This window comes from Pollachius pollachius, assembly GCF_949987615.1.
Source record: "Pollachius pollachius genome assembly, chromosome: 18".
Lineage (NCBI taxonomy): Eukaryota > Metazoa > Chordata > Actinopteri > Gadiformes > Gadidae > Pollachius > Pollachius pollachius.
In genome coordinates, this window is record NC_136951.1 from 9,876,076 (window position 1) to 9,902,523 (window position 26,448).

The 26,448-nt window shown below is 39.8% G+C and overlaps 2 protein-coding genes across 3 annotated transcripts in view; both read right to left on the bottom strand.

Annotated features, from left to right (window-relative positions):
* The window catches only part of znf618 (zinc finger protein 618), a 29,690-nt gene extending 29,332 nt beyond the window's left edge, over positions 1-358 (bottom strand). For both annotated transcript variants that reach the window (XM_079755591.1, XM_079755590.1), the window contains exon 1: positions 60-358. The gene's annotated coding sequence lies outside the window, so the exon portion shown is untranslated. The remainder of the gene's footprint in view (positions 1-59) is intronic.
* Positions 359-20,728: 20,370 nt separating this feature from the next.
* Positions 20,729-23,775, bottom strand: LOC307089705 (uncharacterized protein). Its single transcript, XM_079756114.1, has 8 exons — positions 23,714-23,775; positions 23,093-23,238; positions 22,839-22,962; positions 22,317-22,468; positions 21,983-22,062; positions 21,612-21,725; positions 21,369-21,470; positions 20,729-21,208 (listed from the first exon to the last, which is right to left on the bottom strand). The coding sequence occupies exons 2-8, from the start codon at positions 23,224-23,226 to the stop codon at positions 21,120-21,122; spliced, it is 795 nt and encodes a 264-aa protein (XP_079612240.1). The 5' UTR covers positions 23,227-23,238; positions 23,714-23,775; the 3' UTR covers positions 20,729-21,119.
* Between the last annotated feature and the right edge of the window lie 2,673 nt (positions 23,776-26,448).

The window sequence follows — 26,448 nt, forward strand, 5'->3', positions numbered from 1 at the left end:
AACACGACCTAATTTAGAAAGAATAGGATGCGTTGAAAATCCAAAGTGCTCCGACTTACCTCCCGAAACGATGAAGATTAAGCGAGGCAGCTCAGCTGCAATTCTCCCCTTTTCGACCAGCGGTGGCTGCTGGCTGCACACAAACGCCTCTTCCAAATTTTAAATTAGTTAGTAGAAAATTCCAAATGTTCAAATTCGAAACAACTTAATTTCCGTCCACACCAGCGCCGTTACATTTTCTTCAATAGGTCGTGGCGAATGAGGATTGGTTTCCGCGAGGTTTCCATAGTCCGCGCAAGCCTCATTTTCGGACTACCTCGGGTTTCTCTTGCAGTATACCTCCAGTGTGGAAATTTTCGTCCGCCATATACAAGGGCAGATTCCGAAATTGCAGCGCCGGGCAGCTATATTAGACAACGTTAAAAAAATATATAAATAAATATTCGGAGAACAGGGGAAGCAAGTGGATGGACAACAATAACGTTACACTGGGATAAGGAAGGCTGCTACAACACAAGTAATAATGTGGTTTAAAAGAGCCTATTCACACACAATAACACTACTACAGAGGAATATATCACAGTCAGAGACTCTTATACAGTATTTGTATTCAAAACGTTATGCAAATAAATGGCTCTTTGTAACCTGAACATCAACCTGTACTTTCCCAATCTCCCAGCTGAAATATACCATATAATAGATTGCTTCCGACAGTATTAGATGTATTTGGATAATATTTACGTTATCATATTTTTGCCTCAAATCATTTAGCAACATCATGTTCATATACTTACTATTGAAGAGAATGCAAAGACTTTATTTGACTTTAGAGTTTAACCAAGGGATTTCTTTGACTGGCCATCAAGTTTTTGAAATAAAAATACAAAAAAGTAGTCCAATTGTTCTTTTGGTGATTTGTTTGTTTTTTTATTATATCATTTTCCTTCTCATTTAGTTTTTGCGTGTTTTTGTCATGCTCATTATAGTTTTTACCTGTTGGAAGGAGGAATCTTAAATGTAAATTTACCCATTTATGAATATGTAAGTAAGGATAGGGTAAAAATTAACAAATTCAGTTGTATTAAGCTCATGAGGTTTTCCACGAGGGGGGAGGGGAAAGAAAGTTATTTTGCTGCCTAGTTAGCCTAATTGGGTAACTTTAAGAGACAAGTGTTGATATGGATGTCTGCAAAATACGTTTTTGGCCCAAGCTTTATATCTTTTTTGATCAGCATCTCTCTACATTTGAGATACATTTTCGACACTAACCACAAAAACCAGGGACCATTTTAGTATTCTGAGTTATGTCACGATTAACCAGATACTGACGTTGTTGTTATTGTGTGTTCGGGATGGTGAATGATGTGATGCATCATCAGGCCTACATACACTGATCCGTTGCTTTACCGGTTTCCCCCCCTCACTTCCGTTTCATCTGTGGTTGCAGCCAGCCATTGGTCCACATCGAGTCCACTGACTCTAGTCAAGCAGAGATTTATTAATGGCTCTGGTGTCAAGAGCAACCGGCCCAATCACAGCAAGGGCCACCCTATTGCCCTATTGCCCTATTGGCCAGCCAAAATGGTTAGGGTCTTCCTCCAGGTTATCCTGACTTGTACACACAAGAGAGACTGAAAATCGAGGCTAGGCCCACATGTTGGCATGGTCCTTTTTAATATTATCACGTGTAAGGTGGATAGTAAGAGGTAGAACCCTGTATGCAAGTCCTGGCCACATGCTAGGGTGGTCATTGTGTGGCCTGACCTCTATAAGGGGTCCCATAATAACCAACTGGTTAAGTTATTGTGTAAGGTCTCTCTTGACTCACTTGATATCTAGCCTATTACCACAAAAAGGAAGTGAATCGAGTCAAATCAAATATCATTGAACATAGTTTCAGTAATGAAGAATATTGTCATATATGATTTGCATTTCATTTAGAATTTAAAGTCTAATTAATATTTTGTAGCCTATGTTGATATAGTTTGTTGTATTTTATATTATTGTTATCGTCATCTATATTCTGGTGTGACAACCTCACTTTTTCCATTTTAAGTACAATTTATCACATCAATCAACGCAAAAAAAATCTAAGAACGATTCAATTGACCCCAATTAATAAAGATACAACGTTTACAAAGTAATATATACTTAACAATATGATAGGATTAAAAATGAACATTAATAATCGGATACAGTCTGGGGGGGGCAGAAGTAGAAACTATGAAAAATTGCCACAGTCAGAGTTTCGTTTTTCTAGCTTACGCCACACATAGTGCTTAGTGTGCTTAAACAATGACGTAGTAATGTCAGTAATGCTATGAATTTGATGAGCTAGTAAAATACAACTTTGCACCCTTTTTCATTCACTAGGGAACTACTTCCTCATTTGAATCTTTAGCCATATGGAAACCTGAAACGTGGAGAAGAAAATATATGTTATATTTGATTCAATTTCAGGTAACAAAAAACCTAGAGCATCCCAGAGGATAGCACTTGTAAGTGTAGGAAACGTATTTCCAAAAAGGGCCTGGATGTTCAAACACAGACATAAACTCATATTCTTCAAGCCATATGGAGCTTTGTGTCCTTAAGACACAGCCCCATCTTCATCTAGCAATCATTTTTAATGAGAACTTTTAGCAGTATAGGGAAGGATAGATGTCTAACTCTACTGTGAAATAAGAAATCTAGCCAGACATGTGTATTGCTACCACATACCCAAAGAATTGTAGGAATTGTAAATGTTCCCCTCACGCCTTGAGACAACAGTGTTCTTGGAGACAGCCATCATTTAGCTGATAAAGGGAAGACATTTTGATAGAACCCCCTGAGTAGATACCGCACCCAACCTATATGCTATTCATGTAGGTGGGGTGGTAAAGTCCCTGTGGGATGTTATCAGAGCAGCTACTGTAAAGGGCCCTTTATTGGGCCTAGCATGCAGCGATGGCAAGCCAAATGAGAGGTACGGCCGACACTGCGAAGAAGAAGCTGGCCAGGAGCCAAACTTTATCCGATAGGTCGTGTTGGCCTCTCACGGTGCACCATTTATCTGCAGTGTCATCCCAGAGGACCCAAGGGTCTTTTTCTTTGTTGAGGAAACCTACACAGCGGCGTAGAATGCCAGCCTGGGTTGGGCCTCATCCTCCGGTCTCATGCCCTACCTCCTGAGTTTGTTGATGGAAAACCCTGATAGCCTCCTGGTTTGAGATGGGTGGAGTGGCTCCGCCCTTGGTTTCAGGAAGCACCACCAGAAACAGGCCGTAGCACCAAACGCGTGATGTAACCCAGACCCACGGATTCATTGACTCCCTGCTGTGCCCGTTTTGGAAGAAAGTTTCAGTGGTCCTACGTAACGGACCTCAAGGCAAGACAGAAGGATAAGTCCTGTTGTTACATACATCAACACCAGGGGGTAAAACTAGTAGCCATGACAACCCGGTTCTGACCATTAATTCATGAAATTGGATAGTACTGAAAGTAATTGGTTTTGTTTTCAATGTTTGCTTAGCACGTTCGACCAGGCCTGGGTCGTGGTAACTACAAAGGTGTTCTTAAATCAAGTTTCAAGTATCGAGGCATCAAGTTCGGCTGAATACTCTGACACTATACATTCACAGAATGAGTGCGGTTGTCTGAGGTGAGTTTGGAAGGCAGGAGCCAACAGGGAATTCATTCTCTTAACAGGGATGTACCGTTTTCCACTGCTTGGAAAAGCCTCGACCCAGTTGGACATATGTAATGCACACCTTTTTATAATGCACAAACTGCATTCTACATCTTAATCTTCTCACCTCTCTTTTCTGTCCCTCTTGCTGCCTCTTTATTTGTATGTTTGAGTGTTTAATGTGTATATCAAGCAGTACATGAATCCTTACCAGGGATTTTTCAATAAAAAACTTTATATCTATCACCATGCCTATCATCACATGCTTAAAAGCTCCATCTGGCTTTGGGTGAGCAGGACATGGCAACTACAACCAGTGACGCAAAAAATCATTTTTAGGACAAAAATCTAATAAAAATGTTGAAAATGATAATGCAATTGCACAAATGCTTTTTATTTTTTTCCCAATTTGAACCAAAAAGAAAATGAAGATGAAAACTTCATTTTCATTTTCCAAAAATGCCCTGCTAGTGAACAATATTCAAATGCAGGGAAAGGAAAGTAAAAATCTATTTGTATCTGCATTTTTTAAAAAAATGCCCTTACAAGAAATTGGACAATATTCAAGAAGTAGAAGTGGAAAATGAAAATAGCACAAATGCTTTTTATTTGTCATAATTTGAACTGCATTATCTGAGTCATAAATAAACTAAAAACACAATCATCCAATTTGCATTTGCATTTTCAAAACATGTCCACTTTAAAGTGATTTAAGTGGTTTCCTCCCACGGGAAAGCTGTTTTTCGAGATAGGTTTTGATGAAAGTCTGACCAGTCAGAATTCTGTTAGTCAGTTGATGATGCCTCAATACAATGTGTTCCAGTGTGCTTATAGCACACCCCTTTGCCAGTCCGGTTCCTTTGAAGCGGGTCAGGCCGGCCATAATCCCTCGGTTTTACTCCCGCTGGCTCTGTCGGGACAGAAACACCAAATATGATTTGTTGTCATAGGCTAAGAGTTACCCTTCAAATCACAAATGATGTTTACTGACTCTGCTTTGAGTGAAGTCGCCACTGCTGTCCATATATGCACACATGATCTGATCTTTGAATAGGTCTTACTCTATTCTACTCAACTGTGATTTGTTAGATACTTAATCTGTGTGAATTCGTTATAACAATACAATCTCACATGATCTTCAACCACTCACGTCTTCTGTTATGAGTAAGCCTATGAGCCCTCTAAATGTATTTTAAACACTAGCCAGGGTCCGTGGCTGGTGTATTATCTGTCACTCCCCATGTGGGTCCCTTCCACACTTTGTTGTTGATGAGAGCAGACCCCAGACAAGTTCCACCTGTTTGTGACCACTAAGTAGTTTTCATAAACAATGTCCGGTAAATGGGCAAATTAGAATTTGCTAAATCAGTTGGTAGATAGGTTCCAGACCGGCATCCCAGTGTAGTGTAGAACCAGGTTTCCATTAGTTAATGTAGGTTGTACTTCGAGCACCATTTGTTACATAATTGGCTAACATACTTTGAATATACATATAACTTTGAATACATTTTGCACATGAACCCACACAGGCACACACACACACACACACACACACCCACACACACACAGCCAGTTTAAGGTTACATATAGTGGCATGATGAAAAAAAAACAGAGCGAATTGTTTGGTTTATTCCGAATGTTTTTGTAGGGCATTACATACGTGGAAATAGTAGAACTATAGTTACAAACATTGTGCTTGATTGGTTTATTATACGCTATATTACCACTAGATGGCAGAATAAAACCAGTTAACTGTCTAACTCCTCTCTCTCTCTCTCTCTCTCTCTCTCTCTCTCTCTCTCTCTCTCTCTCGCGCGCGCGCGCGCGCTCTCGCCCTCTCGCTCTCTCTCGTCTTTGCATCTACGTGAAAATGTACACAATGCACACGAGTAAATGTAAATACTAATTGGTCAATGGTCAACCATGCAAATAGGAAGATGAGGAATTTGTAACGTGTACGCTTTTGTTCATATGGACTAAGCGTGCGTAATAGTCACTTGAATAGTAGCCAACGGATAAGACGAGATAGGCCTTATTCTGTGCACCAATTGCCTACACGGAGTATGAACTCACCTTGGCAGTGTATCATTAGATTATCTCTGACAATGTGAGAGAATACAACAGCATCACAACGCTCACAGTTATTATTACTATTTCAACCACAAGGTTTTTTTTTTAGGAATGACGCCGTATTTTATGTGTATATTTTCTCACGCTGCGTGAGAAACCAGAGGGAAATGTACATTCTGTTGGCAGTGGGAACAAGAGTTTAAATGGTCCATTGTGCATTTCTAAGGAATAAGACTGAGTGACGTCGTGAGACAAAATAGGAAAACTAATCATTTGTCTGATATTCTGCAATGAAGAAAATGTGAATGTGTGTGTGTGTGTTTGTGTGTGTGTGTGTGTGTGTGTGTGTGTGTTTTGTGCATTTGAGTATTTTTGTGGGTGTGTGTGTGTTTGTTTGTGGTGTGTGTGTGTGTGTGTGTGTGTGTGTGTGTGTGTGTGTGTGTGTGTGTGTGTGTGTGTGTGTGTGTGTACTTTCCCTCTAAACAATATAATATAGCTGTTATGCAATTGATTTGCAGATTTAATTTCAGGAGAAGAATAGGGATTATGTATTGAAAATCGAACGTCATAGACACAAATACCACAAATTTGGTAAATAACACATTTGCCAATGAGGGAATCATGTTTTCATAGTAAACATCAAATGAAACGCTGATGGAATTTGAACTCTCAGCATAATCGACTGGTGTAGCACTTCACCCCTGAGTTTTCTTTTACCTTAAGAATGTTATTCTGAATCCCTTGCTTGTCAAGGTTGTGCTGGATTTACAAAAAGCAATGGAAGTCTCCCTCTTACGCATGCGTGTCGTGACATACTATTCCAATGATGACCTCACACTGGGAACATTTATCATATGGACAATGTCAAACTTTAAATTAAATACAATATTGAGGTACTTAAGATTATCACCTACATATATTCATATTGTTTATAAGTAAATATAGGTTCAATAAATGTTTTGGCCTATTGTTATTTGAAATGTGTATCTCTTGCATTCTGTTTACTGCTGCTGTGACATCCACATTTTGTGGGATCAATAAAATACATATTATATTATTGTATATCTCACCTTACCTCTAATTTCTAATGAATATTGCGCTGAAGTAGCAAGTTGAACATCCCTTGGTGGTTAGCTCCGTCTCCAGCCAATCAAAAGGCATCTTTGGATTCTTCATCTGAATGACTGCCAAGTGTGACATCATCAGGCCTGCTGTCCTGGAACAAAGGCTATCATTGGTCTAATCCTACCGTTTAGGTGCAGGCACTTGATTAGGGGAGAAAGGAGCTGAGCAACGGCAATTTGGGTTGGGAAAGTAGCAATTTAGTTTAGACCCGAATAAACCAACCTGTTCTTTCACATCCATACAAGGTCAACAATGACTGACCGTGCGCTAAGAATAAAAAGAGGACCATTGATCCAAAGTCTCCATAATGACCCAAACACACCTTTTGTTTATACCGGACCGGCCGAGAGATGGCTATAGTTAGCCTCAATGCCAATGCCTGTTTTTGGCTGATGCGTTCACATTGTGACTTTCTGAAGTTGTTATGTGTTATTAGGAGTTCAGGTATTATTATAAGTGTTATGTATTATACCTTTAAATCTGGTAATTGCCTTTTGGAAATAGATTTGGCTGAAAGACTCAGAAGACAATAAAAGAAGATAAAGTACTACTTCTAGACTTCTTTATACACCTCTGTTGTACATTTGCCGGGGACTTTTTGGTAGGCTACAATTAAGTAAGTAACCATTATTATAGGCTACTATTATATTCATCATAATGAAAAGGACAAAGGTAAATACAAAAAAAATTAAAAAACTTTCAATATTCCACACTGACTGGAGGGAACCAAAATGGTGTTACTGGTAGGCCTACTTTTTTAAATTAAATCCGGCCTGGAGCTTTTTTATTCGCAAACCTTTCATTTAAGACCACAGGCAGTAAATAACAAATACAGAGAAACCGGTATTGAAAAAGCTTGAAATAAAAGTATTCAATAAGACAAGTGGCCGCACACATTTATCACGGTTTCAGTCTTCAATTAAACTAAGGTCTTACAATATTTGGGACGAGAGAAGGAGGGAGTTGAAATCTATTTGAGGGACCTTCTATTCTATATAAAGACAGACGACACAAACAGTCTGGTGCCTGGCTGACCCTAACATTATATTCTATGCTATTATAATATAAATAAACACAAAATACACAAAAATAAATGTCTGGCACCTCCAAAAATAGCACAGAGGAACTTTATAACACAACTTCCTCTGTGCAATCGTTTAAATTATTCTGCTGTAAAACAAGGCATGTAAAGATCTAAAGAACCATTATAGCAAGCGCACTAGTTTTTTCTATCTCGTGAATCGGGCGCATATAAAGAGGTCGGGACCGGGGAAAGTGTCATGTGCGCGTGCGCGCGCACATGACACTGTGTGTGTGTGTGTGTGTGTGTGTGTGTGTGTGTGTGTGTGTGTGTGTTTGGGGCGAAAACGTGCTTTGAGTTGCGGGCCAGGGGCGACCGCGGCAAGCGAGGAGAAGGATGTGGCAGCGACGGAGCAAAACACACGGAAGATGTTTATAGGATGGTAAGAGGGGAACGAGATGTTAACTCCGGAGGAACAAAAAAAAAAGATGGCACTTTGTCAGAATCGTTGAATAAAGACTACTTGGACTCTCAGAACGTGGTATGAAGGCATGATACATGATCTAGGCCTACTCTTAATAATCAGTATGACGTAATGTTCGATTGTGGGATTTTGCGTGGATGAGTAGACACGTCTTTCACTTGTCGTACCTCCCGGTATCCAGCAGGTGGAGATAGCGAGCTTTTATTGTCAAAGAGGTGATCTCTTAACATTTCATATAATGGAATTACAATAACTCCAATCCTTCGAACCTCTTGACAACTCTATTCACTGCAATGCTAAGATCGTTGCTTTATTATATACTACAAGCAAACTCGTACAAAATAGATTGTATGTGTGTCCATGCATACAAATTTTATCAAGATAATTTAGAATTTAGAAGATTAGTCTCTATTCTGACCCAGAATTGGCCTACTCTGCAAGACAAATGGCAGTTCATGATGGCCTGTTTTTATTCAGGTCAAGAGGAACTCCCCATACAGTTAAGGAACTAATATATTGGAAAGCAAATATCAGGTAAAAAAAATAAACAACCTGAAATGCACTCCACTGGGAGTAAATGATAGAGATACATGTAAGCTTATGTGCTTTGTTATACGTGCCAGCTTGCCGTTGTGTGTGTGTGTGTGTACGTGTGCGGGTGTGTGTGTGTGCATTTTCTTGTGAATCTGTTTGAGTGTGTGTGTGTTAGTGAGATTGACCTGAGCAGTTAAACGTTTTAATGAATGGTCTAAAAGTGGAAGCTCATTAGTAGACAGTAATAATAGACATGTGTCTTCTCAGGGGCTTGGCAGGGTATGATTCTGCCGGGTACACTCATATTTATAGAACCCCTCCACAAAATTGTTCTCTGTAGTCTCTGTATATTTAATCAGCATTCCTAATATGCATTTCACACTATTTGTTTTATTGCTGTACTATAATTACAAATGTTGTGTTTTGCATATAATAAAGTACGTATATGCTATTTTTCAAAATATAAGTTAGAAGTATTTCAAAGTATAAAATTGATCCTAGAAAACATGTTAAACAATAACACATTTCTCCTTCCCAGCAAAGTAAGCAAAAAATAATGTAAGTAAAGTAAGCAAAATGAATAAATGTTCAAATACAAATTAATCAGTACTGTATAAAGCATATCAAACTGACATTAAAAATGATCCGAGTCATGAATGCATTTAGGAATTTCAGGAATACTCTAGATAAGATTTCATGCACCTGTGTCGTTTTCCGAATGATCCTTTTCTTTTGCCAATTCAAACAAGGGGAGAGCCTGAGACAGATTCCTGCAGCTGGCTGAAAACACCACTGACCCCTCCACCAACCAGCAACTCCCCTCAGCCTGGGGCGTGTTCCAAGAGGGGCATTGTGGTTCCATATTAGTTCCATCTTAGTTCTCCAATCATGTGGGTGGCATCCAGAAAGATGATTGCCTGGATTCTGTGATGGCGTTCAAAGGGACACACACACTTCATACAATACAAGCAGTGCAGGCATAAAGCACTGCATGTAGCATTAACGCTGGGTTGGGGAACTGAATGAGGAATTCTGCATTCAGTTCCCCCACCCAGCTAGTGTTTAGAACCAAGATGGGCGCTATAGGGGAATAACGCCTGGTAAGCTAGGAAGCGAGTATTCAAAACATCCAGAGCATTTGTCTTTAATATCTCAAGATATTACAGCTGTCTGTTCCTGGCTACAGGTAAAATACAAAATAATCATGACACCAACGGTAGTAGCGGCAGATTTCAAACTGTGTCTTTAATACAAATTATACGACGAATGAATGAATGAATAAATCTTTTTTTTCATGCATTAGGTCATACAATATGAAGAGAAAAACGTAACAATTGAGTGGATATGCAAATGACAAAGACATGATCATATATGTTTACACCAATCCCTTTCACACAGTAAAATCACATAATTATAACCGAAAAAGGAATAGGCTGAAGCCAATGGCATATTTTTGCCCATCCTATTCAATCCATACAATAACCCAGAATACCAGCAGTACAGAAGCAAGAAAAAATGCCTACGATAGGATTTATTGTTACACCAAAAGCATTATAGGTATTTAATTTAAAATTGACTGCACTCTTTCATGCCAAACAAAGGGTAGCTTTAGGTACAGGCCCAGGGTCTAATTCATTTATATATCCGGTACCCAACCATTATTGACTATCTAATTCATTAGATATTTAATAGCTATTTAATGCATAGCCATCCAGCTCATTGGCTTGGCAAATTGTACAGTTATGCATGGGTCTACCGCATGAACTAAATCCTTCAACTTTATGGGGGGAAATGAAAAGGACCATCATATAATAATTGTATGAAAATAAATATATACCAGCTCCACACATGATTGTCTCTTTCAGTAATATGCCTCCTTTGTTTGGGCTACCGGTTTCAATTCAGACTGCAAGGTCGAACAAAATCATATTTCAGGGAAATTACATGGGAAACTGGATTCAACCATGTTTGTGGCAGATAGTCTCCGCTGTGACCTTCATTGCTCTGCTCTGCTCTACTCTACTCTACTCCTGACCTTCTGTCAGAGTTAGTCCCGTTATGTGCTTCTAGTGGCAAAATATCAACAAGCACGTAGTGGCTAATGTGATCTTTCTAGCTATCAATCAGTCTATCTCTGTGTAAATCTGTCTGTCTATCTGTCCACCTATCTGTTTGTCCGCCTGTCTGTACATCTAAAAGGATGCATAAAAGGTTTTTCTGGACCAAACTGTAACATGTTAGAGTCATCCTTGCATCATTCCTCCCAGTGTAAAAAAGCAAAGGCACCAGACCTTATGTATTAAGACTTCAGTTTGGCTTTGTGAGGACCTAAGATTCAGGAACATGGGGATGATGATGACACACTCATGTTTAAGGCTGACAGAGGGGATTATCTCAATGAATATACGCTGTTACATGTCAAATACAAAATTAAATGTTATATTCATATATGTATATCTATATATAGGCATATATATATATACATATATATATAGGCATATATAGGCATATATATATATTTAGGTTGAGATTTTAAGTGCTCTTTGTATCTGATCCCATCGTGCTCTTACGGTTAGAACAATATATTCTCTCCTGCTCTTTCTTGCCATCCTCTTGAGTCTGTGTGTTCGTGTGTTCTTTTCAACGCCCTCCTTCTCCTCCTCCTCTCAATTCTCTCCTCGTTTTTCCTTTTCTGCACCTTCTCTTAGTCTCTCTCTGTCTCCGTCTCTCCCCCTCACTTGCTTTCTCTTTTTATCCATGTCTTCTTTCACTCTCTCTTTCATTTACATTTACATTTAGGGCATTTAGCAGACGCTTTTATCCAAAGCGACTTACAATAAGTGCATTTGTTACAATAAGTACATTTGTCATAAGAAGTGAAACAATAAATCGCTGTCTCTTTCTCTTTCCTATTGTCTCCCATTCTCTCTCCCTCTTTCCCCATCTTTGTGTCTCTTCCACTCTCTCATTCTCTCTCTTCCTCTCTCTCCTTCCCTGTGGCCCTCTTCCTCTCTCCTTCTCTCAATGTCTCTCTCTTCTTCTCTCAGTGTCTTGCTGTCCTTCTTTCAGTGCCTCTCTTCCTCTTTCTATCCTTATCTCAGTGTCTCTCTGTCTCTGGGAGGTGAAGGAGTGTGAGACATTGGAGTGAGGTTATGAAACACTGCAGCACATTGATATTCATAGTGCCACCTTACTTTCAACAGCACCTGATCGCAAATGCACACACACACACACACACACACACACACACACACACACACACACACACATGCCCACGTACATACATGTACTTGCACGCGCACACGCACACATGCACATGCCCACGCACGCACTTGCACACGCGCACACACTGACAGACAAATTAATATTTATATATAATGAACCATAACGGAGTGCACTCTCTGAAAATAAACTGAATGTTAAAAGCCAGAAAACACAGAAGAAGGCTATGTCAGTGCATGACTAAAGACAATTTACAATCAAAGATCTCACAATACAATATTGTCGTATTATTATAGTTAAAATTATAAATACATTATAATTTTAACCATACTATATTGAAGATAGCTATTAAAGGTGCAGTTTGCAGAATTTAGTGTCATTTAGCGGAACAGACTTGGCAGAGATTGTCCTAGAAGCTTAGCACTCTCTCGGGCGCGCCATCAACATCAACTGCTGGCAAGATGGAGTTCCACATATCCACACACACTGTGGCATTATTTACAGGTGTCATGGAAGTTTAACCCTCTCTTGGTTGCAGATTGTGATGAGTTGAACTGATTGGTTTGCAGGCTTAAGCAGAAAAAAAAAATGACCTTGGCACCTTTGTACAGTCCCATCGAACTCCACGCTTTGCTATTATTGAACCGATCTAGGGAGGGAATAACAATCGCATTCAATGACCTACACTTTCACCTATTGCTTCACTAAATACCTAAACGTATTTCACGAATTGATCAAGGAACCTGCGGCCACCTGGCTCCAGCCCAGCGGTCCAGGCGGCTCAGGGGAGCGGTAGTACAGCGCCTACGCGTTGAACCCACTCAGGAACACACAGGACTTGGTGTGAGTTGTTTTAGGTTTGTTGTTTTCACGCGTCAAGGGGCTGCGTGTCGCATGTAGCAGAGAGGAGAAGGCACCCTTACCCGACCCAGCCAATGGGACCCCACCGAGGGAGTCTACGCCACAGGCCACGTGGCTGCGCGGACCCCCCGAGGGGCATGCACGGTACACGGGGGGTCGTGCCCATCTCCTTGTACCGCTGCCCACCGCCCCCCCCCCCCCCCCCCCCCCCCGGACCAAGCCGAGGAGACGAGGCCGACCCGTTCCTACCGAGTGTCCCAAGTGTCCCACTCCTCCCCATCAGAGTGTTCCGGAGAGGGCGACAGCCCCGGGAGGGACGCCCCCCCCCCCCCCACACACACACACCGCCGGGCACACCTTTCCACCTGATGGGAGACTACAAGGAGTCTCCCCAGGCACCCCAGGCAACCCAGACACCGTGACTGCCACGGACCAGAAGGGGCGTGGCAGTCATAAGTTCTCTGACTTTCCACCGACCGGGTGCCCTGAATCACGCCTGGAGCCCTGTCCTCGCCCATGACAGCCAGTAGGTTAGTAGGCTACCCCTCTCCCATTTCAGCACCAGGGCGGGCCTGCTTCATCGGGTAGTAGAGAGGGAGTGGATTTCGTGGCCGAGCAGTGGGTGGTGCCCCGCCCCTACGTGACCAAGACTAGGGACAGAATACTAGACCGCTTTCACTTCCCTTTTGAGGGAAATCTCCCAGTACTGTCAGGCGTGCCCGGAGTGCCAGCGCAACGCCCCAAAACACTCTTCCCGGCAGCGGCAGCCGGTTGTGGGAGTGACTCTAGAGCGACGTCAAGGCATGTACTTTCCCCCCTCGGAGGAGACCGGCGTTGCTGGGGGAAGGTTACTGGAGGTTTCCCCGTTGCCACAGAGCCTATTGGTTTTCTGTTGGGCACTGTGCCTGTCCTTCCCTGTTAACAAAAGTACCAAAGTCAACGGACCGCTGACTTGTGTTCACTGGGGGAACCTAAACCTCATCACTGGACACTTGGCTAATCAAGGCTTTCATAGACATCCTTTTGTAAGTACCTACTGGCAGCCAACACAATACATGCCAGGATAGAACAACTTAGTCATTGGATAGCAAGGTGGCCACCTGCATTTTACACATCGGAACTTTAAAGCTTACCGCCATAGCTGGAGCCAGAAGAAGCCAAATATTACAAAAACAACAATGTACAACCAATTCAAATTGTACCAGGTTTAGAGGTGAGTGGTTGTAAGTTGGCCACTAAAAAAATATAGTTGACCTTTACCCATGCCTCCATGAGGAAACTAAGAGTGCTTCTTGTAATATTGAAGGAGGAAAAAGTATGGACTGAGACCATTTAATAATTTACTATACAGACATTAATATTTCACTTGAGGTTGTGAACTTAAGGCATTGTTTTACAGTTTATAATACACAATATATATTACAGTAAGAGGAGTTGAAAAAAGTGTACTCAAGGACAGAAAACTGGACTAGACTGGACTGGTCACCTAATTGGCACAGTAAGCAAGATGCAACCAGACGGCTGTTAACAGTCACTGCATTCACATGCACTGATTGGTTAAGGCATTCAGTAAATTCTATTCTCTTTACTCCCAGACCCCTAATAACTGGATCACGAGGGCTGATAACTTCAGATTAATGGTCAGTGAAATAGTCTGTATGTGCCAACAGGTCAGAGATGAAGTTTCAGCTAGCACAATAATCACCAGCTATGTTCCGCATTCAGTTCTACCAAGCTAGGGTTTATAACCAAGATAGAACTGAGATAGCTGCTAGACAAAGAAGGCCAAGGGCCAGGGAATGTTTAATGGTTGAAGGATCAGTTGAGGTTTCAGATTAAATAATATATTGTTCAGTGTTGATTCAAGGATGACCAGTTATTCGAATATGGGGTTATAAATAGAAATGACTGTTAGGTAAAATCCAATTCAATTGTGTGAGAGCTTTCGGCCTGTTTTCACACAATAATCCATATTTTTAGATCAGGATTGGTTCCCAGCTTTGAGAAACAAATTCTGACCAAAAATTGGGGATCTGGTGAACTGTAGGGGTAGACAGACAGAGGAGAATACAAGATGCTACTAAGGCACAAGAACATTCAAACCAAAGAAATTTCAACTTTGTTGTCATTGCACAACAAAATGTGATCTCTGCGGTTAAACCTACACTAGCAGCACTGGGAGTAATGGGCAGACACAGTGTATTGCCCAGGGACAAAATGTAGCCATACTGCCAAAACCTTGGTCAAGGGTAATGGCAGGAGTATTAAACTAACACACATGTCTTTCTGTGTGTGGGGAAACCCACATCAAACAGGGAAAAATCGAAACCCAGCAGGGTTTTAACCCATGACCTTTGCTATGAGGCAACAGTGATAGCCACGGGCCCATTACTTAGAATAATTATTACAAAGGTAAATTTGAGTTCAACTCTACACCTGCCAGTTAGTTGATATTGTTTACTTAGCTTTTTAGACTCACCTTAAGGTACATTGTCTTTAATCGATAAAAGCTGTGAAGGAATTTCTTTTTTGAATCTTTGCAAAAGTTCAGGAATGGATTGAACTGTGAGCATGCTAGCACGTGGTATGATAGAATGAAGAATGATAGCATTTAAGATAGCATGAAGTATGATAGCATGATATATGCCAGAATTAAGAATGAAAGCATGAAATATATAGCATGAAAGCATGATGTATGAAGCCTGAAATAAGATAGCATGATGTATGCAAATATTAAGTATGAAAGCATGAAATATATAGCATGATGTATGATAGCATGAAATATGATAGCATGATGTATGATACCGTCAGCTACAATAACAAACAACAAACTACAAGAGACAACAGGGTTCCTAAATGTTTAAGGTGTGCTTGGTTAAGCACATGTATGCTGACAAGCCAACAAAATCAAAAAAAAAAGTTGATATGTAACCTCAAATAACGATGTCCAACAGAGCAGTTTTTTTCCTCGCACACTGTAAAGTTGAACTTTCTTACTTCAAACAGAGTCCGGGTAAACCTTTATGTACCCAGCAGTACCTCATTAAAAAAATACAGCATGTAAAAAAATAATAGGCTACATGGAAATATTAGGATATAGAATTGCTTATTTTTTTCAATGATAATTATGCTGCTGTCATTGGAATCCATCTGTGATGCATAAATAATTTGAAAAAAAACCAACATCTAATCTAAATCTGATTCTAGATTTGAACAGCTATTTAGATATTTGTACTGGTCTTGTTATGCAACTATGTGATTTTCTGTGACATTGCCTATACCTGTAAGGGAGAGCAGGAGGACTGAAGAAGAGAAAATGGTACAGAAAGAAAAAGATGTAGTGATTGAACTGTACGATTAAAGTAGAAAATAAATAAATGGTAAAGAAATTTCAGAGGGACATGAAAAATAAATGGAAAGGGATATGGTTAGCGAAAATGTAAAAGGGAATTGACACATGGATCAAATAATGAAGGGAAGATATAAAAAGTATATTGAGTTTTTCATCATGGATATCAATATATTGATCAAGAAACTATTTGTATTTCATTGCTTTTTTATCTGCCATAATGAGAAAGAATAAGATATCAAGCCATGCAAGCATATGAAGAAAATTATTTGTATTTATCCCCATATCTTGACCTATATCTATGTCTTGGACATGTTGGAAAGTCATAGTGCTACATGCATATGGATGAAAAAAAGCTTAAGGTCATCTCTAAGACAAATGAGCGTGAAAGAACAGGGTCAAAAGTTGAGTGTGATTGCATATCTCTGTGACAACGAGCGAGACAGACGGCAAGGTCGCTCCAGAAATAAACCACCCTCACACTGAGATCAGTCTTGAAGTCTGTTTGTGCGGTCTAGTATATGGTTGGCTCTGGAACAAACCGTATCTCACAGACGGAGCAGTACCTCAATGTAACAAAGCACCTCTACAAAGACTTTGCTACATTACCAAAAAGAAATACCCAAATCAGGTCATATTTACAATTGATTTAATGATACTGTCCGTGTTTTTTTATAATTTGTCTTCCAAAAAGATAGAGAATCAAAATCAACAGTGACCATGTACAGTGAAACAATCAACATAACTTAAATGTAAATATCTATTTGCTCATAGTAATCATATATTTTTGCTTGCTTAATAATATATTGTTTGTACAGTATTTTATAAGCAGCAGAAATAGAGAGACCATAATGGCATATTAGTGAGTAATCTATAGAAAAATAATGCTATGTCTACAAATATAGACTTAGACTTGTTTTATTGTCATTCAATAAGTGCACCAGTGCACATGTTAAACGAAATTGTGTTACCTAGGCACACAGTTGGTCAGCAGACTCTCGATAGCGCCTCTGTAGAAGGTGATCAGGATGGGAGGGGGGAGGGAGACTTTCCTCATCCGGCGCAGGAAGTGCAGGCCTTGCTGCGCCTCCTCCGCCAGGGAGGCGCTGTTGAGGAACCAGGTTAGCTTGTCGGTCAAATATGGTATGATATATCAAATAAACTGGATAAGGCAAGCCAAAGACCACTTTCATTTGAATGAAACATTTCCCCCCCCATTTTTCCATTCAGACCAAAGGTGTTCTTTCATAAAAGCAATTTTCTAATGTACTGCATCCCTGACCTCATTCCAGGGAAGGCCAGGGAGGAGATGACTGAAACAAAAGCATCCGATGCACACCGTGTCAACTTGAGATTGAATAATCACACACACTTGGCCTGGTATTTGAGTGTGCTTTTTTTTATTAACCCTTAACCCAAAAGATGAGGTGCATCAGGGAAATCCGATAAAGGAGGATGTGGGAGTACTTTTGAAAGAGGTCTTTAAAAAGGGAAAAAGGGTTACAACTACAATTCAATGAGAACTCAAACATAATTGTAAGATTGAATAATATTGAAAGATCTAAACAGACTAATACATTGTATCATTGTGTGTGATTTTCTGTATGCAGTTTATTGAAGTTTGGACTTTAGGGCCCCCCACACACGTAGGTTTTTGTGTGTCCATGTATTTGTGTGTATATATGTTGTTTTCTAAAATGCACTGTAAATCCTACCTTAACGGTGCTGAGTGGGGGATTATGGATGGGTTGTGAAACACTTGAGTGGGGATGAAAACATTTGGCAAAATCACATTCTTCAGATGTAACACTCATGTCTATGTTGTGTCAGTGCCTTGAACCTCATTGGATATCAGTTTGCACACACACCCACACACACACTCACACACACACACTCACCAACGAACGGGTGCATACATACACACGCACGCATGCTCACACACACACAAGAGAAGAAAATCTGACCTGAAAAATACAGAAACATCCTATTTAACTCGTTTCCACTTGTATTCTTGGAAACTCAATCAAACATCTAATAAGCAGTTTGTATGCAGTGTCCTAAATAAAGAATTCCCAATCCACACGACACTACGTCGACTCTCGCGGATGTCATTCATATCCGAGTGAATGAAGTGGAAGGAGGAAGAAAGCAAACTGGGTCTCTGTGTAATATTCTAGGAAGTATTAAGAAGAAAACCCAGGGGACGAGCTGAAGGAACAGGCATTCAGAAACATCTGCTACCCACTGTTCCCAGACTGGAGCATGCCTCATCTGTTCAACCAGGACTAATTATTTGAGATAGGTATGTTAAACCAGGAATTGATCTGAGGTAAGTAACAATAAATGTTTAGATGTAAAAGGAATTTGTGAAAGTTTATCCACTAGCACTGCATTTTCAAGAGACTTTTTTCAATTATAAGGGTCAGAAGAATCACCGTAATCTAACAACAATATATAAATGAAATCTTCAAAATATGCCAATAATTAACCTGCAATTTACCCAGAAATGGCCAGAGCAAGAACATTATATCACAAACAAAAATCAACCTAGAGCATAACAAACATTATACCCCCAAAACACCTCAAAACTACTACAAAATAAATCCAAACAAAATAGCAAAATACTCACAATTCAAATTATCCTGAAAATGCCTCAATGACTCAATCCCAAATGTCCCACATTCATTTTAACAAAACTAAAGAAGTGTAAACTAAAAGTATGTCCTATTTCATGATATAGGTACATATAGTGCATCCTATGTATGCAGAGTAAGCAGAATCTCACTCAGAACAGATAACAGAAACGGTGATTCACCGGTCATACAGAAAGAGAATCAGTCCTCTTCAGGGTATTATACTGTCCGCATGAATAGTCCAAACAACAGGACACATGCTTGGATCATTCTATGATGTAACAGCTCTCTAAATTAGACCCCGAAACCAGCATTAACATATTTATACAGACATCAATCTGAGCCCCTTACCCAATCACCAAAAAGCTTTTTATGGACATGATCATGATCTGATGTGCCCAGCAGCAGTGGACCCAGTTGTGTTGCAGACCTTGGCAGACTGGGTGTAAAGAGCTTGTTCGAATTTGTGACCACTTCAAAAAGATCTCCATTTTGAATTGAATGACAATCACCCCACAGAACACTCCCATCAGAATACCAAATTTGTGTTTTAAATAAACAATTGTACCATCGTGAAAATTATTCCTGAAATTTATATTCTATCTGCTGCTCATAATTCTGCGCCACCTTTTTAATTCATATCTGTACCAGTAGTAAAATCACTGGAGCAGATCTTTAATGAGGCTGGCTAAGCATTTCACAAGACTAACGTTGGCCACCATCGCTCTGCTTGAGCGCACACACTGAACTCAGAAAACTCCTGCCTAAAGCTGTTTTCTGGAGCAGTCAGTCAAAGCTTTCTTCGTTCTGCTTCATATGTGAATTCAATGATTTACATGCAAGTGGTTTATTTTGACTACTTCTACGTGACAAGATGGGTATCTTGTCACGTTGGAGTAGAAGGTGTAGAAGAATTAGAGTAGAGCAAGCCATCAAATCAGTCTCCATACGATCCAAACAATTTGATGCACTACCTCAATTATGTCTCAGTTTATCACTTGCCATTTTCACACAATCGTATATGATACTCTTAAAGGCAGCTTAAACAAGCCATCATCCCCACACACTCGCATACCAGAATCTTTGGAAACTGACTTTGAATCGTTATCATAATGTCTTAACAGGTTGTTACACAGTTGTGCACATGTTGACGTAACTCATGTTGAAATCAGCTATTGTTGAAATCAGGGGCGTAGGAATGAGTTTAACATTGGGGGGGACACATATCGGAAACCTGACAGATCCGTTAATGGTTTGAACAGAAATATGTCATAAATTAACTACACTGAAAAAATTCACAAATATATTTTATTCTACTAAAAAGATACATTTGTAAATGTAACGGAAAACACATTTTGAATGGCAGTAATGAACTGATAAATATCAAATCAATTCTTTAATTCCTCAATCATCCAGTTTTTTAGAATAAGAAGCGGTGACAAGACGCTGTGTTGCGCTTTCAAAATAAAATAAAATATTTTTCTCCCCCCGGTATAATTTTTAGGTGGGACAAATGCGCCTGTCTCCAATATTGGAGGGGACACGTCCCCTCCGTACCCCCCGGTTCCTACACCCTTGGTTGAAATCAGCTATCATCAGTATGATAGCTGATTTCAACATTAGCAACTACCAAACACTTGTTTTAACTGCAGACATTTGGAAACTAAAATGGAACTTAAATGATAAACTTTGCTGTGGGCACCACCTAATTCTCTGAATCATGCACTCAAGTTTCCTTGATTCATTAAGAAAATACACTGACATAATGAAATCACAGACAAACAATTTATTAGATTGCAAAACGCAGCAAACAATCATAATATAGCAAGATATGGTACTCTCAGCAAGTAACACACAAACAACTTTTGAAAACAATGTGACATTGTTTTCAAAAGTATCAACTCAATGCCTTTATAGTTTCAGTAACACGATAGAAAATATTATTTTAATTCAAGGATGTAACAAGTATTGAGACAATCAATATATATTGCCATGAATTAAAAGATGAAGCAAGGTTTTGTCAAGCTGAAATGCAGGTGTTTTATATGCATATAATAGTGGCACTTTAAAGACAAAAAAACATGTAAAATTTCCAATGAGAGATTATTTGTTTTTGATAGAGCCATTTGATTTCTTACTGTAGACCATGATCACCGTGGAATAAAAAAGTGTTTAAAATCCATGTCTCTCGCTTCATGACTTGGAGAATCACTCTCATTCACGTCCTTAGGGCAGAATTCTGCAAGGGACACATGAAACATGACCAGTTCAACAACTATAGAGAGTTAGATGAAGAGGTTGTTGGATGTGCCACTACACACACACACACACACACACACGCACGCACACACACACACACACACACACACGCGCACACACACAGGTATTTATTTTCTCACTTGCTCCATGATACTTGAAAGGAGGCGGGGTCACCAGGTGCTTGCAGGAGGCCTGCAGTCTGGTTGGTCGGATGTAATACTCGTTTAAGTCTGGATATAGACCTGCAAACGACAAATTAGCACTATTAGGTAAACCAACTATGAGCATCCCCCCACATTGTAGTGCTTAATCTAGAAAACCACCAGTTGGACAGTCAGACAGAGAGAGATAGGGACAGAATAAACAGACGAGTACTGCATCACCATAGGTAAACAGGTAGTCCAGAGGCTCATATCCAGGAACCTTGGCTTCACCCGTCATGACCAGACACTCGTTGCAGGCCTTGAGGAACTGGAACTTCGCTGACGAATTGAACACTGAAATAGAGACCCAATGCATGTCTTATATTCCTTATATAGACCCAAGTTATAGCTGTATTATGTATATGACGACGGTTTCTGACGGTTGACAGTTGCTGTTCATTTTCACACAGGGGCAAGAATAAAACGATTTATAAATGGATTAACTCGCTTTGAATGGAGTTAATAGATACAGTAGATCAACAAAGTGTAGGTTTACACATCATCAAATATATCATGCGATTATGCATTTGTTTATTGGTTCATTTACTTACTGGGCAGATAGAGGTACAGTGTGTTGTTGTGTTGTTCAATGCCCCTGAAGTGGTGGTAGACACACCAATTTTTCCTCTTTCTGTTACATGAAGAAAGGAATAAAACCTGTTGTTCTGATTTCAAAGCCGCAGTTACAGCTACTTCAAGCTAATCGACTACAGTACACTTTAACGTAAAAAGATTTGATTCTCCTGACATGAGGCCAAAATGTGTCACCCAATATATAAGGTTTAAAGCTACCAAATAATGATCTACACACTGGTCTTCACCCATTAGCGGTGAGTGCTCCTCCCTGTGATGGGGGAGCTGAAAGCGGAAGTGAGCGCTACTCACGGGACACTCAGCATGTGGGCCATGTCCAGGTGGATGGTGCCGTCGGGCCCCCTGGTGAACTGTGCCCAAGAGCTCTTAGCGTGGGTCAGGGCATACTGATCAATGGAGTCACTAGAGTACGCCTCCTGCAGGATCCACCTCCCAGCGAAGATCTGATCGATAATAGTGAAACAAAAGTTGTTCTTTTTTACTCAAATCCAGCTTCCTCAATTGATCATACAAATCCATAGAGAAATGAATCGTTGTCATGTCCTCCTGTGTGCATTTAAGGGGGTGGCAGTCTAGCGGTAATGGTGTATTTCCAGATGAAAGCTGCTGCGGTTTAACCCCCGATCCCTGCAGTCTATTGGTAGATGCCCTTGAGCAATATGCCCAAACGCCCCAGCCTGCTCCTCAGTGACATGCATCTTTAATCACTCTAAATCACATTTGAAGAAAGTCCCTGCTATATGGCTTAAAATGAAGTGTATAATAATCGTCATAGATTGATGTTATGCATCTGTCTGTGGGTTTGATTCATACCAGTTTAAGGAAGTCATCAGAAGGGATGGGTGCCAGGAGTGGGGAGCAGTTTGGTGATGGTGGCACAGGGTAGTAGGCCTTCACCAACAGCGCCACCAACATAGCACCGTACAGAAGAAGGAGACTAGGGCGCGGTTAAGGTAGCAGCATCGACTTTAAGTGGCCATATCACAAATCAGCGCTGCAAAACATACACACTTTTACCAGTCGCACACCCAACCCTTACTGGACTGGTTTTAACGAGATATGGATACAGTGTCGCAATATATGTTTTTATACAACATTGCTTCTTGGCGGGTGGTTCCCCTCTGCTGATCTTCTGTCCATGCTGCTTCTCCACATCGTTGCTGATAATGGGAGACCGACTGCCGAAGGCCGGATTGGTCATTTCCTAAGAGGGCTGTAAGGAGGAAGAAAATCACAAATTTACGACATTACAATTACATTACAAAACAATCAGGAACAGGTTAAGGTCAGGCTTTGGTTTACATTTGGATTTGCATCTACATTTGTCCTTACGGCTTTTGAAAAAGACCTAGGTCAGTTCACTTGTATTTAAATGTAAATGTATTAAAAAAAAACATTTATAGAGATGTATTTATCTATTCTTACTTATTTCTTATATTTTTATTGTATTATTATGGGATTTTTTATGTGAATTGTTGTAACGCCTTCACTCATGCGCCTGAATAAATGACCTATCCCTATCAATCCATTTATGAAGGACTGGCTTCACTCATGAACATATTAATAAAAATTTCCAACATCATCATTATTGTTTTTCAAAAATTACATATTATGCGTTAGCCTTTGCATGCCAAAGAGAGTCATCAATCATCTCAATGAAACAGTTTTAAAAAAAATAAGCAACTCACCAGTGAGAACGATTTCTTCCCAATCTGACGTTAATGAGCTGTTGATGTCTTCGCTATGGTTTTGCATCTCCAAATGCTGCTGGTGTCTATATATATACAAGACTCACTTCCCTTAAATTTGGTTAATGCTCAACTAGACGTCACGATGTCATAAGTCAAGGTGTGTGACTACATGATTTCTTGTAATAACAATTGTAATGCATTCAAGTAAACCATGGTTATGCTAAACGTTTTTTGTGTCTTCTATATGCTATATTTGTACACTTCAATAATTTCTTGTTGGCTTTTGTTTTTCGGGTTGTGCTTTTTCTGTTTCTTTGTGTTTATTTGATTCCTATTTGCTGTGGGTTGCCTAGGTGCCTAGATGATCGCCAAGGCAACAGATAATGGATCCTTCTAACCAAGAAACAAACGTATACTACACTCCGGACTACTAAAGTAATCAAGAGGCCGTTGATCTTTACATCTGTCCTCCGATTTGCACGGGATTGCTCGTGCATGCACATATGTATGTGCTTGCTCGTGTGTGTGTGTGTGTTTTTGACTTTCAAATTGTAATGAGTCATTTAAATTGATTTTCTATTTCCATTACTTTAAAAGTTATTAATTTACCATTTATGTTCCATTTACTGATCCATGAAGATATTGTTCTTCATAAAAAAATAAAAAACGTGATTCGATTTTTTATGGCCCTATATAAATTACTTCATTGGCCTAATCATTTACTACAAATATGTCTTTACAAATATTTAATTTGGAATGGTATTAGTAAGTTACTATGAACTAACATTTATGAATACTTCATAAAATGAGTCCTCATTCTTGTTATTAATCCTAATCGTTTAATTTAATTTATTTTCATATCACAAGCAGAGAAAACCAATGTCACAACAGGAGTGGATGAAGGTGGATTACGCAAACAGTCAAATTGTAATCCTAGAAGAGGACATTACTTTAACTCTTATTTCACCTTCTTGCAGATTTACAGTTTGAACGTGGGTAATCTTGGAAACCCAAAGAGGAAGTATGTTTTAGTAGCCAATATATTATGTAATCATTTGGAGTTTTGTTCTTAAGGGTAATCTTTAAAAAGGTATGATTGTATGATTTTCAAATGAAAATATCCATGAACCTTATCCATTTTGTTGAGTTCTGTAGTATTTGTTTACAACCAATCTTCAAACCCATGTCCATCGTAAAGCCTGTTACAATTAATCTCATTTCAATTCTGTCATATGCCCCTTACCCCCTAACCTCTGCATTCCAGTAGAGACCTTGTTTAGCGATATAATATTTCAATATCGATCTAGCTTACTCTATGTGCTGCTTTGAAAAGTGGCTCATGCAGCCACCAAGCGAATGCAGTGTTTCCCCACACATAGTAATTAATTAGACACTAATGTTTTTTTTACAATTATTATTTTAAACTTTTAAAATGGGTAAAAGCTCAAACAATAAATAACTAACACCAAAGAGCAGGAACTGGGTAAATGAAATAGCAATAACATAATCTCTAACACAGGTGACGCTAATCAACCAAAAGCAGGAAACTCATATTTCAGTGTTGCTAAAAATAAATTTAAAGGTGACATATTATACTGTGGTGGGAATTCCGGAACCACGTCAATCATAAACTGACCAAACGGGGTAAAAAAGAGTCATTCGAACTTATAACAATTATGGTAATATATTTGGGTAATAAAAGAATATGCAACAAACATTCAATAATCTGAGGTCTTACAAACAATCATCCAAGGCCTACAGACAGGAAATCAACTTGCATGTCCCCAGAGAGCCGCAAGCTGGTCCCATTCATTGTCAAATTTAGGGACTTTTGATGCAATGGTCTCAGAAATGCTGAGAACAGGTCTGCTCCCACACATGACTTGTGGTGGGAAAATCGCTTATGTGGTCATCATTCTTCTACTTGATGGGAATACAGGAAACTGTATACTTCTTTTAACTGTCCTTTAAGTAAACATTATTTGATTTGACATTGACAATTGCAATGTGGGGTCTCACAGTGATGACTTCTCAGTTGGACACTTTGACCCTTGAACACCCCAAGGGTGTCAACAAATTATGGCAGTTGTTCTGTGCGCATGTATTGCAGTGTTCTTCTTGTCAAATCAGTGTGTGTGGGGGGGGGGGGGGGGGGGGGGGGGGGGGGCGAATCATCAGGTCAGCTGGGGGAGGGCCTTGGAAGAACAGGAGGGCGTCAACAAATGGCGGTTACTGAAACAGAATGTGAAAACATAATTTCCCAATACAATACCAGCAGGTGTGAGTGTGATTAGCCGTAACAAGCCGAAATCTGCCTCTTCTGACATCACAAGTGGGCGTCACCTATAAGACCTTCAATCTAAAACACTCACACAACCACCTGCTTTGGTTCTGCTTTGTATTGTATCAGATATCTGAAAGTATATTTTATAGTGATCCCTTTTATCAAATGTTGGTATGCGGCTGGTATTCTGTATCTGACATCTGTATGTCATACTTTGAACCCTACAGCAGGAAGCTCAAGAAAAGAGTGGAATAATACCATAGCTAATACAATACAATGTGGAAAGATAAACACTAAATTCGTAATTCGTCATTCATACTGTAGCGACCCTGGGACATTTAAATAGTTTGTGTGTTATGTGTTGCATTGTGTTTCGTTTTCCGTTATGGCAGTTATTCTATGTGCATTACAATACAGTGGAGATGTCCGTCTGAGTCAGATATGCATC